The 16,516-nt window shown below is 39.7% G+C and overlaps 1 protein-coding gene across 11 annotated transcripts in view; it reads left to right on the top strand.

Moving 5' to 3' along the window:
• MAP3K13 (mitogen-activated protein kinase kinase kinase 13) overlaps positions 1–16,516 on the top strand; it is a 168,626-nt gene that overhangs the window by 124,558 nt on the left and 27,552 nt on the right. For all 11 annotated transcript variants that reach the window (XM_032338398.1, XM_032338402.1, XM_032338448.1 and 8 more), the window contains 4 exons: positions 6,137–6,320; positions 10,844–11,035; positions 14,212–14,370; positions 16,106–16,264. In XM_032338398.1, the coding sequence (XP_032194289.1) occupies positions 6,137–6,320; positions 10,844–11,035; positions 14,212–14,370; positions 16,106–16,264 (694 nt within the window). The remainder of the gene's footprint in view (positions 1–6,136; positions 6,321–10,843; positions 11,036–14,211; positions 14,371–16,105; positions 16,265–16,516) is intronic.

Raw genomic sequence — 16,516 nt, 5'->3', positions numbered from 1 at the left:
CTGAGCCACCCAGGCACCCTTTGAGGCTTTTTATACACATAATTCTAGGCTTATATAAATGATTCCATTGTTAACACTTCTCTCATCAAGAAATTTTGGAAAGGACCAGAAATGTAGACCAGAAATGAGAGTCTGTCTTATTTGTTTTATGACTGAATGTTGGACTCTGTGACTGTCTCTTAAAAACATATTCATCTGGGGGTGCCTGGGTGGCTCCATCGGTTGAATGTCTGACTTTGGCTTAGGTCATTATCCAGGGGTCCTGGGATCGAGCCCCACATCAGGGTGCCTTCTTCTCCCTCTCCCTCTGCCCCTCCCCCAGCTCATGCTCTCTCTCTCTCTCTCTCTCTCAAATAAATAAATAGAAATCTTTAAAAAAAAATTAAATATATATATATATATATTCATATCTTTCAGTTGAGACGATTGACCGCTTTTCCACAACAGCCAGTCAACCTCAGTCACTATTGACCACTTCTCTGTGTATTCTGTTTTTCCGATTTCTGAAATATTTTCCTTAAACCTATATCTTTCTTAAACCTCTCCCTCTATACACTTTCCTCATAAGTGTATTGGGATTTGCTGGTAAATCTGTGGATCCCAGTTGTGCTTTCCAGGGTTTATCAGTCACAGCGTTCTTTCCTGTCCGTCACAGCATCCTTTCCTGTACATGCAGAACATCTTTGTCAGTCTGTAAGATTGTTCTGTCTGTCTGTCTGTCTCACTGTCTTTCATACATCCTGCACATTCCACCCTTCTTTCCCCCTCTATGGTCTTAAGGTTTCAGGAAATTAAAAAGTTGTTCCTTGTCACACAAAGGTTGGGGATTTCAAAGTTAAACAGTGTTATTATTTTTTTAAATGGGAATAAAGATAAGCATAAAGAGGAAAATAAAAAATCACTTATTATCCCACAACCCAGAGATGACCACCCTTAATTTATTATTTTTTAAAAAGTTCCCTATTCTCTGCTTAGACACAAAACCTACTTATATCTGCTTACGTGATAAAACTACATTGGGCTTTTAGGGTCTTAACTTGTTCAGTCTGATAATTATTTTGGTGGTAATTTGGAGATCTCAGGATCCAAATGCAGCATCAAGGTTCAGGCTCATAAAGAGGGGAAACAGACACATCCTATGTATCCATCAAAAGGAGCTTTAAAATTTGGGGGAGGTGGTGGTGCCTGGGTGGCTCAGTCCATTATGAGTCCAATTTCTCCATCTCAGCTCAGGTCTTGGGCTTAGAATCAAGTTCTAGCCCCATAACAGGCATGGAGCCTACTTAAATAAAAAAAATTTTTTTTAATTGTCCTGTAAACTTGTATTTAATTGTCTTCTGATTGATTATGTGACTGACAGAAAGGCTTATTTCAAGAGTAAATAGGAAACGGGCCTGGTCAGCTTAAGCTTACAGGGCGGCTTATAGCTGCCTAACTCTTTAGCAGGTGACAGGCTACCCTCCTGTGGGCTGATGTGGCCGGGGGCCAGAAAGAGATTCACTAGCCAGAAACTAAGGTAGTTTTTTCCTTGTCAGCTCTGGGATCCGGGAGCTAATCTTTAATCCTGGATTACAGTCAACCGAAGGAGAGCACACAGAACAGCTGTTCTCTGCATTCAATACTTACGGGGAAACTTCGCTTGATTTTTCAGAAATCTTAATGAGCTCTTCATCTCCCATTTAGTTGGTTGGTAGTGAAGTCTAAGTAAGGTAGTATGTGTAATAGAATTATTTTACTGCCAAATAGCTCCCAGGCCGAAAGCCAGTATTATCATAGCCATGTCTGAATACAAACAAAGGAGAACGTAGGCCTTAAAAGTGGGTGGGCCTGGGGCTTTTTCTCAGTCTTGGAGATCACGGTAGATATTAGAATTAAGAAAATAGTCGTAGTGATGAATCAGAAGATAGAAGCTGGGGAGGAGTACCAATGGACAGATATAAAAGCAGAAAGTCTGGGACGAACCCTAGAGGGAACACAGGCAGGTTCCATTGGTACATCGTTATCCATTATCAGGGATAATTCCATTATTGGGGCCCCCAATTTTGCACATCCTCATTGCTATCATTCGTTTTCCTGTCATTTTCCTATTCCCTGGCTCCCAGCTAGATATTGTCAGGGACTTTGGGATGGGATAAAAGGACTAAATCACATCAGTCAGTTTTACTTCTGATAATTAGTTCCAGGGAAAAGATTTATGGAAAAGTGGTTGAAGTGTCACTTAATACTCTGTTCCTGGATTACCAGTGTGGTCCCCTCTATTTTTCTGTGGATAATTAAAACTTTGCTAATGGGCAGAGGAAAATTTTATTCTCTAGTATAATTTCATCGACCTTTGGTGTTTCCCATTTCATAAAAATCCTATATAATAGGCATTATTTACTTAAAATTACAATAAATTGTAGGGGCATCTGGCTGGCATGGTAGAGCATGCGACTCTCGTTCTTGAGACTGTGAGTTCGAGCCCCGTGTTGGGTGTAGAGTTTACTTTAAAAATACATATATATTAAAAATGTAGCAAATTATAATACAAACATTATAAAATGATATGAAAAGAAAGAATTATTTAACAGATTGGTTTGGAATCATTCAGTAACAACATGAAAAAAATTACTGCGCCTCAGTCCTCACACCACACACCAAGAAAAACTCCAGTTGGATGTATAGGTTCAACTTTTTAAAAAATCAACTGTAGATCATTCTCAGAAGATTGACTAGGCCATAGAAGATATTACAAAGGAAATGACAGGCATCTATGAAAACATTTTGTTCAAAAAATAATAAAATACAAAGTCGTTTTAAAAAATTCTCTTCAGGGGCGCTTGGGTGGCTCAGTGGGTTAAAGCCTCTGCCTTCAGCTCAGGTCATGATCCCTGTGTGCTCGATCCTGGGATCGAGCCCCACATCGGGCTCTCTGCTCAGCGGGGAGCCTGCTTCCCACTCTCTCTGTCTCTGCCTGCCTCTCTGCCTACTTGTGATCTCTGTCTGTCAAAAAAAAAAAAAAAAATCTCTTCATAGGTATCAAAGAAATAGAAAAACTCCTTCACATTTATGAGAACTGTGAGACCCCTGACAGATAAATGCACAAAGCAGAAATGTGACAATCCATGCAAAGTGGATGTGAGCATTAAACAAATGTGGAAAAATATTCTATATCCCTGGCAATTAAAGTGGTGCGAACTTGGGGTGCCTGCGTCGTACAGTCAGTTGAGGGTCTGTCTCTTGGTTTCAGCTCAGGTTGTGAACTCTGTGTTGGGAGTTTGAGCCCCGCATTGGACTCCCTGCTTGGTGAGGAGGCTGCTTGGGTTTCTCTTCCTCTCCCTCTGCCTCTGTCCCTGTGTGCATTCTCTCTCAAATAAATAAGTCTAAATGAATGAATGAATGAGTGAATGAATGAAGTAGTGCAAACTTATAAAACATTATTTACACCTAAATAACTTAGAACCCAAAAGACTATCGACAGTATTCATTGCTGGCAAAGTTACAGTAAAAGGGACACACTCATTCATTACTGCTATCAGCAAAAACTAGCGAAGCCCTTTTGAGTGGCAAGTTAGAAGGTATAGCAAAAGCCAGGAAATGGTACTCTAATCTAAGAACTGAGCCTGAGGAAATTGTATAAAGAAAGAAAAAGGTATCAAATCTGAACCAGCAAACAAAAAGACGGAAACACAAGTATGGAAAAGGTCAACGGGTACCTTAAGCCACTACTAAAGCTTATAATGAGATCTTTATATACATGGGGAACATACAATACATGAGAAAAGTAGAAGAGGTTATGTGTCAGCTACAACTTCTATAAAGGTACATACATATTAGCAAAGAGTGGAAGAGAAGGTGAAAACTGAATATGGAAAGGTATTGCAGATTAAATACTTTGGGTTTTTTCCCCTAATATTTGCTGGTGTTTCTAGCATTTCACAGTAAATAAAGATTGAGTAAATAGGAGAAAAAAACACCCAAAGAGGTCTAATTTTAGTAGTTATCATATGAAAAATTAAGCTAACTTGGGCTTTTATAAGTTTTTCAGAAAAATATTGCTCAGGATGTGCTTGCCCCAGAATCCAGTAATAGTGCTTTCTTTGGCCCCAGAATGGCCAAAGTGACACTGTGTCTAGTTCTTCACTGGACCCCTTACAGGTAAAACCCTCTGCGAGTATGCCATCGATATCTGGGTCCTGTGGGTGCTGCACAGATAAGCCTGTGGGGATGACGGTGGGACGGTGTGAAACACTTCATACTTCATACTTGTCATTTGAAGCCAGAAAGATCCTCAAAGCAGTCAAGCCCATAACTCGCTCTTTCCTCCTGCATCTCACTTGGTTTCATTTGTTTATTTGGTGATTTCATGTTTGTGAGCTACTTGTAGTTCTGAGAAATTTGCTTTTATGTAGCATCTATCTAATTTCCATAGAGCAAATACAGAAGAATGGGTTAAATACCTATGCTCTCAAACACCCTCACTATCATTTGTTCTGCTCTATGTCATCCTTTCTGGAAGGTCATGTTTTAACTGCTATAATGAGAAGCCGCATTTTACAAAGAATCTACAGGATTTATTTTCTCTCAAGCTTGAGAAAATGAGAGATGAGGGAAATGTGGTTCCCTTCTAGGTACTGATAACTTCTTTCTGCTCTTCATCACCATAGTAGATGGGAGCTGATTTGCTTTCAAGACCAGAGTATCTTCAAAGCTGACTCAACACTACCTTGTTCAGTATTCTGCAAACAGTGACCTCTCAGTGATCGGTCATCTAACAAAAATCCTCCATAACCTTTAACATTGTCATCATCCTCTCCTCACTCCATGGGACGCCTCGTTCTTTGATGTTTATTTCTTACCAGTGTAGTGACAGTTTGCTGATAAAAAGGGGACAAGGAGAAGGATCAATGGATCACATTCTCCTTTTTAAGTTCCACGAGATTAAAGCACATAATGATTGGGTTTTTGAAGTATTTTATTTAAAATAGCATTTTATTCCTTATAAAAGTATTATAAGCTCATGGTAAAAAAAAAAAAAAAAAAGTTCAGGAAAGGATAAAGAGCATAATATGAATCATCAGTAATGTGACCACTTAGAAATGACTTCTGTTACCTATTTGGTGCAAAGAAAATCAAATTCTAAGAAAGAGAAACTTGAAATTACTGCATCTATATGAGTAAATCTATCATGGCTAATGACCCTCACATTTACTTCATGGGAGGCAATGTGGTATAGTAGGGAAAGGACTGGCCCTGGTATCAGCCAGTTCTTGAGTCTGGGCCCAGTTCTGCCACTTACCAGCTATACAACCCTGGGAGAGTCACCTAATCTCTGTGTCTCAGTTTTCTCATCTATAAATAACCATAATAAGGCCCAACTTCCAGATTGTTGAAAGGATCAACACATGAGATGTATAAAGCTTTTATGTTAGTGTCTGGCACATAGTAGGTGCTCAATAAAAGGTAAATATTAATATAAATTTTATGCATATTTAGGCCCTTGGGAGAGTATTATTGACAATTCATCCAGGAAGGATTAACTGAACATCTGCAGTAGAAATTCAAAGAGGACTAAAACAACACTGACTTATAATGGGTGATGGGGTAAGGATAGTGGTATAGAGACAGAGAAGTGGATTGAACATGCAAGCTTGAAGTGAGGAGGTGGGCTGTGGGAATGTCAAGATATGTTTTGTTTGGAGGAGGGTATATTGGAGATCTCTGATGTGCTTGATTTCATTGGCTAAAAACTGATACAAATTGGGGCACCTGGGTGGCTCGGTCAGTTAAGCCTCTGCCTTTGGCTCAGGTCACAATCCCAGAGTCCCAGGATGGAGTCCCACATCCCACATAGGGCTCCCTGGTCAGCGGGGGTCTGCTTCTCCCTCTGACCCTCTTCCCCTTCTCATGCTCTCTCTCACTCTCTCTCAAATAAAATCTTTTTTAAAAATGATACAAAGTAATACATGAGAATATCTGATCTATTGTATCAAAACCCATAGGAAGGTTATATGTTCTGGAGAGTTACAGGTGAGAGTCCAAGGGTAGAGATCATTCTGGGTGATGCTGAAGTTGGTACCTTTGGAGTGGCTTTATAGAACCATCCCTGAGCAAATTCCGAGATCTCTCTAAGTTTGTTTCTTGCTTGTGTACCTAGATACTTGGGAAGTGCCATTTGAGGAGATCTCAGAGCTGCAGTGGCTGGGTAGTGGAGCCCAAGGAGCTGTCTTCTTGGGCAAGTTCCGAGCAGAGGAAGTGGCCATCAAGAAAGTGAGAGAACAGAATGAGACGGATATCAAGCATTTGAGGAAGTTGAAGCACCCTAACATCATCGCTTTCAAGTAGGTCAAGGCTTCTTCTTCTTCTTCTTCTTTTTTTTTTTTTTTTAAGAAATAGATTTTCTTTCTCCAAATTTCTACTAATGAGTTCCTGTCTTGAAAGACTATAGACTTTGTACTGTGCTAGGTATTTGGGGAAGACACCAAGAAATGATTAAATGGAAGTCTTGTCTTTAAGGATCATATAATCTAATAGTTCTTTGTGCCAGAGCTCAGCCTTCCTGGAAAGGGTGTACATGGGACAGAGAGGGAATGATTTTTTTTTTCCTGGTGGAAAAATGGATTCTTACCAAGAAATTATATCTGATGACTCAACCTCATTTATCAGTGGGATGATGGGGGTCACTCTGAGATAACCTACCCATCTGAAAGTTCAGTTAAGAAAACAAAGCTGAGGGACGCCTGGCTGGCTCAGTTGGTTGGGCAGCTGCCTTCGGCTCAGGTCATGATCCCAGCGTCCTGGGATCAAGTCCCACATCGGGCTCCTTGCTCGGCAGGGAGCCTGCTTCTCCCTCTGCCTCTGCCTGCCATTCTGTCTGCCTGTGCTCGCTCTCTCCCTCTCTCTCTCTCTCTGGTAAAATAAATAAAATCTTAAAAAAAAAAAAAAGAAAAGAAAACAAAGCTGATATCTGAAGTGATCATGGAACAATTAGTCTCTGTGTAACAGAGAGGTGTTTTTTGTATTAGTTTCTATTAGCCTCCCTTTTTAAATATGAACTTGTACTAAGAGAGCACCCTGAGAATGTTTCTCCCTGACTCAGTGATCCAAATACTCAGTAATGCCAAATACTCAGCTTTCTAAGTCTAATGACAGTTGGTTACTGATGAGAGTAAGTTATATGCTATGCTCATGCCACAAGATAGTTGTTTTCAAGAGTGTATGAACATCTTTCTAGGTCAGACTATTTTCATAATATGGCGGGGATCACTAGCAAAAGGGGAGGCACAAAGGTACATTTGTGGCCGTCCTCAAACCTGGCAGTGTTGAGCCCTAAATATGTGTAATGTCTTTTGCATCTACCTGTCCCTTGCCAGGCTTCCCATTCTCTTGGCAGCCTTCAAATTCTGCCCCAGCCTGAAATAAATGAATGATGAGCGGCTTTATAGGAGGGAAGGTGAAGAACAGAAAAGCTAGTATTTAGGTGGAATGACAGTTAGAAACTAGAGCTTCTTGGTATATTTGATATATGTAGTTCAGTCCCAGAAAATAGTATGTCTGATGAGGCTACCGCTGAAAGTGGAATAATTTACAAGCCTCCCTTCCTGAAAGTAGGAGGAACTTCTCCCAGCCCCCAAGAGGGATCTTATCATGATAAAACACTCATTATAAAGGTAAACATGTCATGGGATCATTTTTCATTGGAATCACACTCCTCCTAAGGAATAGAAATCTTGGGTACGGGTTTTGTACAGTGGGTTTAAAGGAGCTTGATGCTGAGTCTTGATTCCCAAACAAGACCCCTTTATGGAAAGGGAAAGAGATGTGGAAAAGGAGATAAGCATCCGGCTGGGATACTAAATGAGGACGCATCTCCTTGTGGAAGGGACATGCATACAGTGGGCATGGGAGAGAGCTTTGGTTGCCCTAGTGATTTCATCCTTTGTTGCCCTGTTAGGGCCAGGAGGATGTGAGGCGAAAATGAAATGCTAGAGAGACTAATTATACTCTTTCCAAAGATGATACATTTCCAAAGACAACAGAAGGATTATTTTTAAGCAGACAGACTCCCAAGAGACTCCTTTCCTTCCTCTTACTTCACCAAGAAAATCATCCCTTCTAGTATGCTACATCCTAGATGGAAGAAAGGGTCTCTCACTTAACTTCTGTTGAAAAACTTTCAAGCTTCAATCACTAGGACGCTGAGTTTGAGACACTTAATATTCTACAGATTGGCATGGCTTTCTGGCCTCCTGATGTGGGCTGGGCGATCTGTCCCAGGTACGAGGTCTGTCCAGCAGGTTGTCCCGGGTAACTAAAGGGAGAGATGTGTTCTGTGAGAAGCTTGTTTTTTCCTTCCTTTCCTTTGCTTTCTCTTTTTTCCTTGCAACATTTTCTGTACCTCATTCTCCTGACCCTCCCACCTACACGTACAGATTCCGCATTTTGGACACGTATGGCTGTGCCGGTGCCCCACTTTTTAGGCTGAAGATGCTTGAATAGTCTTTACCTCTACATGGAAAACAATAGTGAGACTGTGTCCCTGGTTCATTACCGCATGCTCTTGAGGCATTGTGCAGTGTTGTGTTTGCAACCATCTGTGCCATGTGTTGCTTGGCCAATGAATCATTCAGGACCGTCTGGAAGATACGAAGGCATGATTAGATTTTAGTATGTCTCTCTGGATACTCATTGCTGTGCTTATGGCTTCCTTCGAAGTAAGAACCGTGTACAGAAGGGGAAGCGAAAGAAAAGAATTCTGTATTTTTTTTCCTTCCAATTTTTTGAAAGCAATCTTTTAGGAAGACCTATTCTGACTGTTCCTAATGGAATTGGGTGCCAAGGGGAAGAAAAGGTAGCAATTAGAAGTCATTAGAGAGCTTCTATTTATAGCCACTGAGAAGCCTTGTCATACATAGTACAAGGCTGATGGCATGATTGCTTCTCATTCATCAGTCAAGAAAGATGAAAAGCACATAACATATCACTCTTACCCCTTTCTGTCTGTTTGCGACAAGTTAAAACATGGTTGACTAGGATGCTGGGTAGCTTCAAGCCAATATTTATTTTAATATTCTTAAGCACATTACATTATCCCTGCCTATTCTTTGTTTTCCTGTAATGAAAATTAAATTGTCTGATTACAGTTGTGGTCTGTCTGGGCTCCACCACGTTCTCCTAAGAGTCAAGTAACAGAAACTTGAAAAAAAATTTTTCATTAGAAATGAAGATGAGAATTCTGGGTAGCTTGGAAAACGATAGGAGAGTAATAGGAATAACTCTGTGGCATTTGACAAGTGTGTCATGGCAGGGAGAATGAAGACTAATTTTACTTCTTCATATCCTGCTGTTGTTCTGGAACTTTCCCCTGGTCGCAAGCTATGGCCTCTTCATTGTCTCATCGCTTACAGCTGCCTAAGAGAGAAGACATGAGTTTGTAGCTGGCTGAGGACTTTAGATGGGCATCTTGTAGACAGAATACTCTCGGCTCCTCTAGAAAGTTTTGAAAGAAGGCATACATACTGTTAAGAGATGGGATACCGAGAATTGCATGCGATAATTGTCCTCTTTTCTCATCTTCAGAACAAAAGTGTGGAGTTAATTATTGTCACTTTTCTAGGGTAATGTTGATACAGGAATCCCCAGCCTGCTTGTGTATACAGGAATTACAAAGCACAAAGGGAAGCCAGTGTAGCATAGTGAGTGGAAAGAGCATAGGCTTTGAAGTTAGACTGGATTTGAATCCAAGCTTTGTCACAGGTGTATCATCAAGGACAGGTCACTTTCCCTCTCTGAGCCTCACCCGTAAAAATGGAAGAGGTCATATGCATTGTGCAATGGTTGGGAAAGATTAAATCAGACAATTAAATAAGCATGGAACATTCCAGACAGAAGAAGTTCTTCCATGTTAGTTCCCTTCTTCCCACCCCGTGCACCTGCGCACATTTGTGCAAAGGGTTTAGCAGCAAAGAAAGTTAAGGTGAAGCTAAGAAATATTTGTCAAGGATTTGCTGTGAACTTCTCAGGCTCCTGGTAGGAGGAAAAGAACCTGAAGACCTTTCCCTTCAAGGAGCCGATCTATGATCTGTGTAGGGAGAGGAAAATTGTGTATAAAAAACGAATGGCTGTAGCACAGGAATTTAGGGACGAGAAAGATCGTCATGGACTGGAATCATCAGGAAAGACTTTGTGGAAGATGTAGGAATTGGTGGGAATAAAGGCCATGTAGAAATATGTTACATTGTATGATACTGTTTTTATTCTAAACAATAATGTTTTTCAAAGACTATATAATACAGAAAATTGACTCTTTCTTGGTCCTCATTCTAGTTATCTTAAATTTGATAATTTAAAATTCAATAATTAATATAAAAATAGAAGTATTTTATTTGGATTCTCTCTTTCCCTACCTTATATATAGAACCTTTTATTTAATTTTAAAAGGAAGATATTTCAGTTATTCTTAACGCTCTAATACAATACAGTACCTGGCCTATACAAGTCTCAGGAAACATGCTGTTTATCCCAAAATGGAATGGCCCCACAGAGAAGCACTGGTACAGCACAACACAGAGATAATCTGGAGTGAGCAAAATGAACTAAAATTGGCTGTATGCATAATAGAGAAGCTTGTAGACTAGAGGGGTTTTAATGGTAATTGAAGAATCAGGAAAAGTTATGCCTTATTATGCCAATATTATTTTGGTAGAGAACTGGTCTTAATCATTAAATGTATTAAATATTCTTAAAATTGTTAAATTCATTAAATATTCTTAAAATATAAATATGTAAAATAGATACAAATATGTATACAGGTACATTTGTATGTATATGTGAATTTATAAACATATTTGTGTTTTCTTGAAAGGGGTGTTTGTACTCAGGCCCCCTGTTACTGCATTATCATGGAGTACTGTGCCCACGGACAGCTCTACGAGGTTTTGCGAGCTGGCAGAAAGATCACACCGCGATTGCTAGTGGACTGGTCCACGGGAATTGCAAGTGGAATGAATTATCTGCACCTCCATAAAATTATTCATCGTGATCTCAAATCACCTAAGTGAGTTTGGGAGTTCATTTTTCAGCCACTTTGTTTTATTGCTTTGAAATAAGGGAATTTTATCAAGCCCAGTTGAGTTATTCAGACATACTTGCAGTTGAGTTTAAATCGGCACAATGGATAATTCTGTTTGCCTGTTTTTTGGATTCACATTGACCAACTTACTCACCTATACAGCAGACAGCTCCAAGCACCTGACACGAGTTTTCCCTTTGTGTTGCTTTTTAGTTGTGCAACTGTAAAATGAGATTCATTATTTATTTTTTTTAAATTTTATTTTATTTTATTTATTTTTATTTCCAGCATAACAAAATGAGATTCATTATTAACTGAAGTGTTCACTCTTGATCATTCCAGATAATTAATGTCACGCTTTCCCACCTTGAAGGCTTGATTTGTGTTAAAAACTGAGTTTCAGAAAATAGGCTAAAAATGCATGAGTAAGAGACTGAGGCAAAGAGAAAATAAGAACATTAGAACTAAAGCTTGCTCATGAAAGACTGTCTAGTTGTTAGAAGTGGACTGGAGATTTTGGCTTTGGCCTTCAAAGAGTCTAAGCAAAGAAGGAAATAAATAGTCCCAGGGTTCACGGTGTCCATAAGATAATATAATCTGGCTATTTAAGAGAAGCAGGGTTGTTTCTAGCGATCTGTTATCAAAATGATTCTTTGGCTCTCAATAACCACTTTTAAGAGGAGTGCTAATTCACTTCCCTAAACCACATCAAGGGAAGAAAGGAATTGATAAAATGGTGTATTTCATTGTAGCTCCTGTTTTGAAGCATTTTTAATTATCATTTTATTTTTAAATTTTATTTTATTATTTATTATTATCATTTTTATGTATTATTTATTTATTATTTTTTATTTCTCACCACAGTTTGGTTTAGAGAAGCAGAGAGGAATTAATCTTTTTTCAAAAACAGGTCTCTCTAGTGCTTTCATGGTTTAATGTATTTTTTAAAATATCCATTATCACATCTTCTTTGATGTTGGCAAAACTTGCATGGGTATAGTTGCAACATGCATCATCCTTCTTATTTTATATAAGAGACACGAGGGACATCTGGGTGGCTCAGTTAATAAGCATCTGACTCTTGATTTCGGCTCTCAGGTCATGATCTCGGGGTAAGCTGGGCATGGAGCCTGCTTGTGATTCTCTCTTTCTCTGCCCCACTCTCCCCTTCTCCCTTTCTAAAAAAGAAGGAAAAGAAAAAGAAAAATGAGGGCTCAGAGCCCGAAGTCATGGTGCTAGGACCTGAGCCCAGAACTTTGAGACCTGAAGCCCCCACTGCTTCCTACTGGAAGGATTCGCAGTGGTTTCCGCCTCCTGTCCATGGGAGATAAAAATCAGTCTTGATTATAAACTTTCAAGCAGCTCTTGTTTCTCACCCTCGTTCTCTGCCGTGCTTACCATAGTCGTTAGCTCCCTGAGCCGCCCCCTCCTTGCTTTACTTGCAAATAAACTTTATTATAGTCTTCATTCCATCTGCTCACATTCTGACACAACCTGTTGCTTTCGTCATCCACTACGTACACACAAAAGACACGAAACACTAGCCACAGACCTCTTTGAATGATCTCCTTCCTAACCACCTTGTTCCCCTTCCGAATTAACTGTAGAGGAAGAAGTCAGGAAGTTTTAGAATGTATAAAATCACACGCTACTTTCTCTAACTCCTGTCATTTAAAGATTAGGGTAATAAGTTACTCAGGGAGACTTTCCCTCTGTTATCAGCACTTCCTTGAACTTCTGGTAGTCTTGGCCTCTTTGGGTTCCAAGCTGACTTTGAGAAGACAAAGATCAGTCTGGTTTGCTTTAAAGACAAATGTCATTAACCACATTAAATCTTGGGCTGGGTGACCCCAGCTTTGTCTCAGAGAAGACTTTATACAAGATCTAACCTCATGTGCCCTCTAGTCTCTCCCCATGCCCATTCCCTCAAAGTATGTACATTCTACATATCAGGGGCAAAACCAGGGGTTGGACATGGAGGAAGGTATTCTAGAACAGTTGTAAGCAGAGCCGTTGGGTACCTAGAGAGCCGTGTGACACTGGCAGGGAGAGGGACAACTGTGAAGTCCCCAGTTCAGAGAAGGGAGGAGAGAAATTGAGAAGTTTTCTGTTTTCTAGCCACCTCAATTCTGATACCCTGAATATCAAGCCCCCTTCTTATGAAGAATAGGTCTCTATCATTAAGCCTCTGAAACCCTAACTCATTAACATTCTAAAGTTCCAAACAGGTTATATCAAGTGAATTCAGTCCAGTTTGTCAGTATATTAATATTCTGGATTCGGCTGGTACCAGATTGTATTCATCTTTAAGGCTAGAAAAACAATTTTGCCCAGGCCACAATTCAGATATATACCATGAAAAGACAAACATGACTTGTGTGAAATCTACGTAAGCCTGAATTTATTCCAGTTTTTCCTTATCAACATTGGTGGAATCCCAGCATACTTACTAGCCTTTTAATGTAAAAATCCCGAGTGTCGTGGTCCCATGTGTGATTTTAGTTGGCCGTCATTTAAATTGTGTTTTAAAAGAAGGGTTTTTCTTTGTGGTTTGTCTGAGACTGACAAGGGTAGAAACCAGTAGTTTTTGAGCATGGGTGTTTTATGTCTCTTATCTCCTTTAATTCAAATGAAAATTCCACAAGGCCATTTTTATAGGCCCATGATTCCTTATTGAAAATTCTTGGAGGATTTCAGAAAGGTAACATAGTACATTGCCTCACTCACCAAGCAGAGTCTAGGACAATACTCTATAATGAGCTCAGATGAATAAAATGAGCTTACTTGATAATAGATGAGAAGATATTTATACACGGTGTGCAGTTTTCTGCACGCTTGAATCGTGGGTAAGTTACCGGGACCTGAGTTTTCTCCATCTTATGACAAGAAAACTGGCTTAGGAGAATCAGGTGAACTTGGCAGTGGTCACAGAGTTAGCAAGTGCTGGAGGCAGGATGAAACCAGACAGAGAAAGCCTGCTGTGCCATGCGACCTCATCTGTGTGAATGATGCTCTGTCTAGCCTAGACCTACCGCCCCTGTGATACTGGAACCCACAGGCTAAATTCTAAAAGGTAGGAGGCAGCACACAAAGTTGCCAGTTATAGTCATGATTTGTATTAGTACTAATGATTTGGATGTTCTCTTTATTTCTTTTTAAAGTGTTTTGGTGACTCACACAGATGCGGTAAAGATTTCAGATTTTGGCACATCTAAGGAACTCAGTGACAAAAGCACCAAGATGTCCTTCGCCGGTACAGTGGCGTGGATGGCACCAGAGGTCATACGCAATGAACCCGTCTCTGAGAAAGTCGATATATGGTGAGCAGTGCCATCTGTCCCGACGAGAAAGACTTCCCCACTGCACCCTCCCCCCTCCCCGAGTCCCCTCCTCCTCCAGCATGTCTGCTTTCCCAAAATACTCTTTAGTGTTACTCATGGTTGATTTCAGGTTGATAGTTGATTTCAGGCTCCTGTTGTCTGAGTCCCTACACAGTGTCATGCTGAACGTGGTGAGGAGGATTGAGAGGGGAATTAGGGTGAATGTCTATTCAGTATATCATCCACTTGGGAGGGCTTCACAGAATATGCTGAACTTCCCGGAAAATGGGAAGTTTACTTCAAATAAGCATTTAGCATAGAAATCTTTGGGAAATATAGTCATAATTCTTACCTTCTTAAATACAGTGAACAAAGTTTACCTAGTTTTGGTGCCTCAGACCCTCAACATATCGGTGAGTACTTTGCTGGGATATGGTTATATGTTTTAGAGCTATTTAAAGTATATAATAGGGCTGTTCGCCCTTTTAGTAAGCATCCCCAATGAGCTATGCTTTTTTACTTTTTGGCCTATTTAAAATCCTTATCATCATTTCCTTTGAGATTATGAATCTTTACAACTAACAGCATATTTCCCTGTGGCCACTTTTCTTCCATCCTTAAAACTGGTTATTAATATAACTTTTAGGCTTAAGACCAAAATAATAGCATATGTTAAAATTACATGTAACACCAGAGTAAGATAAAGGAGAAATGTGGGATCGTTTGTAATTTGGGTAATTATCACCAACGTGTCCTCCTTTGGGATTATACCAATTATGTTCCCAACAGAAATGTGTTTTCTCAGTCTCACCACAAAATGTGCTCACTTTCTGGATTTTTGCCAATCATCTAGGTAACACATGGTGTCATAGGTACAGTTTTAATGTGTGTTCCCCTTCTAATAATTTTAAGTTAGGTTGTACTTTTTTTTTTGTACTTTTTTATATTATCATAAGCCATTTGTAATTTCTTATTGTGAAATATTCTGATCCTTTACTAAGCTCTCTGGTCTTGATCCCTATCAGTTTATCAGAGTATTTTGTATATTAAGGAGATTAGCCTTTTGTGTGTATGAATTATGGGTACTTTTCACATTTTGTTATTTTGTTTGTGGTGGAATTCCTCCTCCCTGCTGGATATTTCTTTTTTTTTTTTAATGCAATTTAACTGATCAATCGCTCCATTTGTGGCTTCTGGATTTCATAACTAGAAAGCTTTCACCTCTCTAAGATTAGTAAAAAGAAAAAAATTTCCCATGTGTTCTTTCAGGAGCTTATGGTTTCATTTTTTCTTTTCACATTTGAATTTTTGCTTCATTTGGAATGTATCTTGGTGTGAGATGAGCCATGGATTTAATTTTCCCCCCAGTTGCTTCAACAGCATGTACTGACTCGTCAGTGCTCCCACGCTGGTTTGGGATGCCACTTCCATCATATACTCAAGTCCTGTATGTATCTGGCCCATTTATGGATTTCTGTTCCCTTCCATTTGTCTGGCTGTCCACTCACACACCAGAGTTAATTACCGAAACCTTAGGATATGTCTTAATATCAAGCAGTGTTGGTTACCCCTCATGAGTTTCTTTTCCAGAGTTTTCCCGGCTGTTTCTGTTCTTCCTATGGAAGTCTTAGAATTTTGGAACTGGGGATACACTTGATTAAACATGAATAAAGAACTAACATACAAACCAGTCTTTCTGCATTATCTTTGGTGCCTGTTCCTGGTACTACTGTAGGTCTTTTGGAGTGGTGCTTTGGGAGCTGCTGACAGGAGAGATTCCTTACAAAGATGTCGACTCTTCAGCCATTATTTGGGGTGTTGGAAGCAATAGCTTGCACCTTCCAGTTCCTTCCACTTGCCCTGATGGATTCAAAATCCTTATGAAACAGACATGGTAAGAAATCTCTTTCTCCCAAGATTCTCTTTGACCTTCTTCCTCAAAACCACATTTAAAATTTCTCTGAAACCTCAGGGAAGTCTCCAGTATGGATTTAGACTGAATCACCTGGTTAAAACCTGGCAGACTTGGAGTCATTGATAAATAAAGAGCTTGGTATATCCTGAAACAAGTAGGCCTTATAGTAAATGATGGCCACGATGACTTGACGAGTCCTCAGGGACTGTTCTTATCAAACAGGCCACTGAT

The sequence above is a fragment of the Mustela erminea genome, chromosome 1 (genome assembly GCF_009829155.1).
Source record: "Mustela erminea isolate mMusErm1 chromosome 1, mMusErm1.Pri, whole genome shotgun sequence".
In the NCBI taxonomy this organism is placed as follows: domain Eukaryota; kingdom Metazoa; phylum Chordata; class Mammalia; order Carnivora; family Mustelidae; genus Mustela; species Mustela erminea.
The sequence above is the reverse complement of the archived record's forward strand: the minus strand, read 5'-3'. Positions and strand labels throughout refer to the sequence as shown.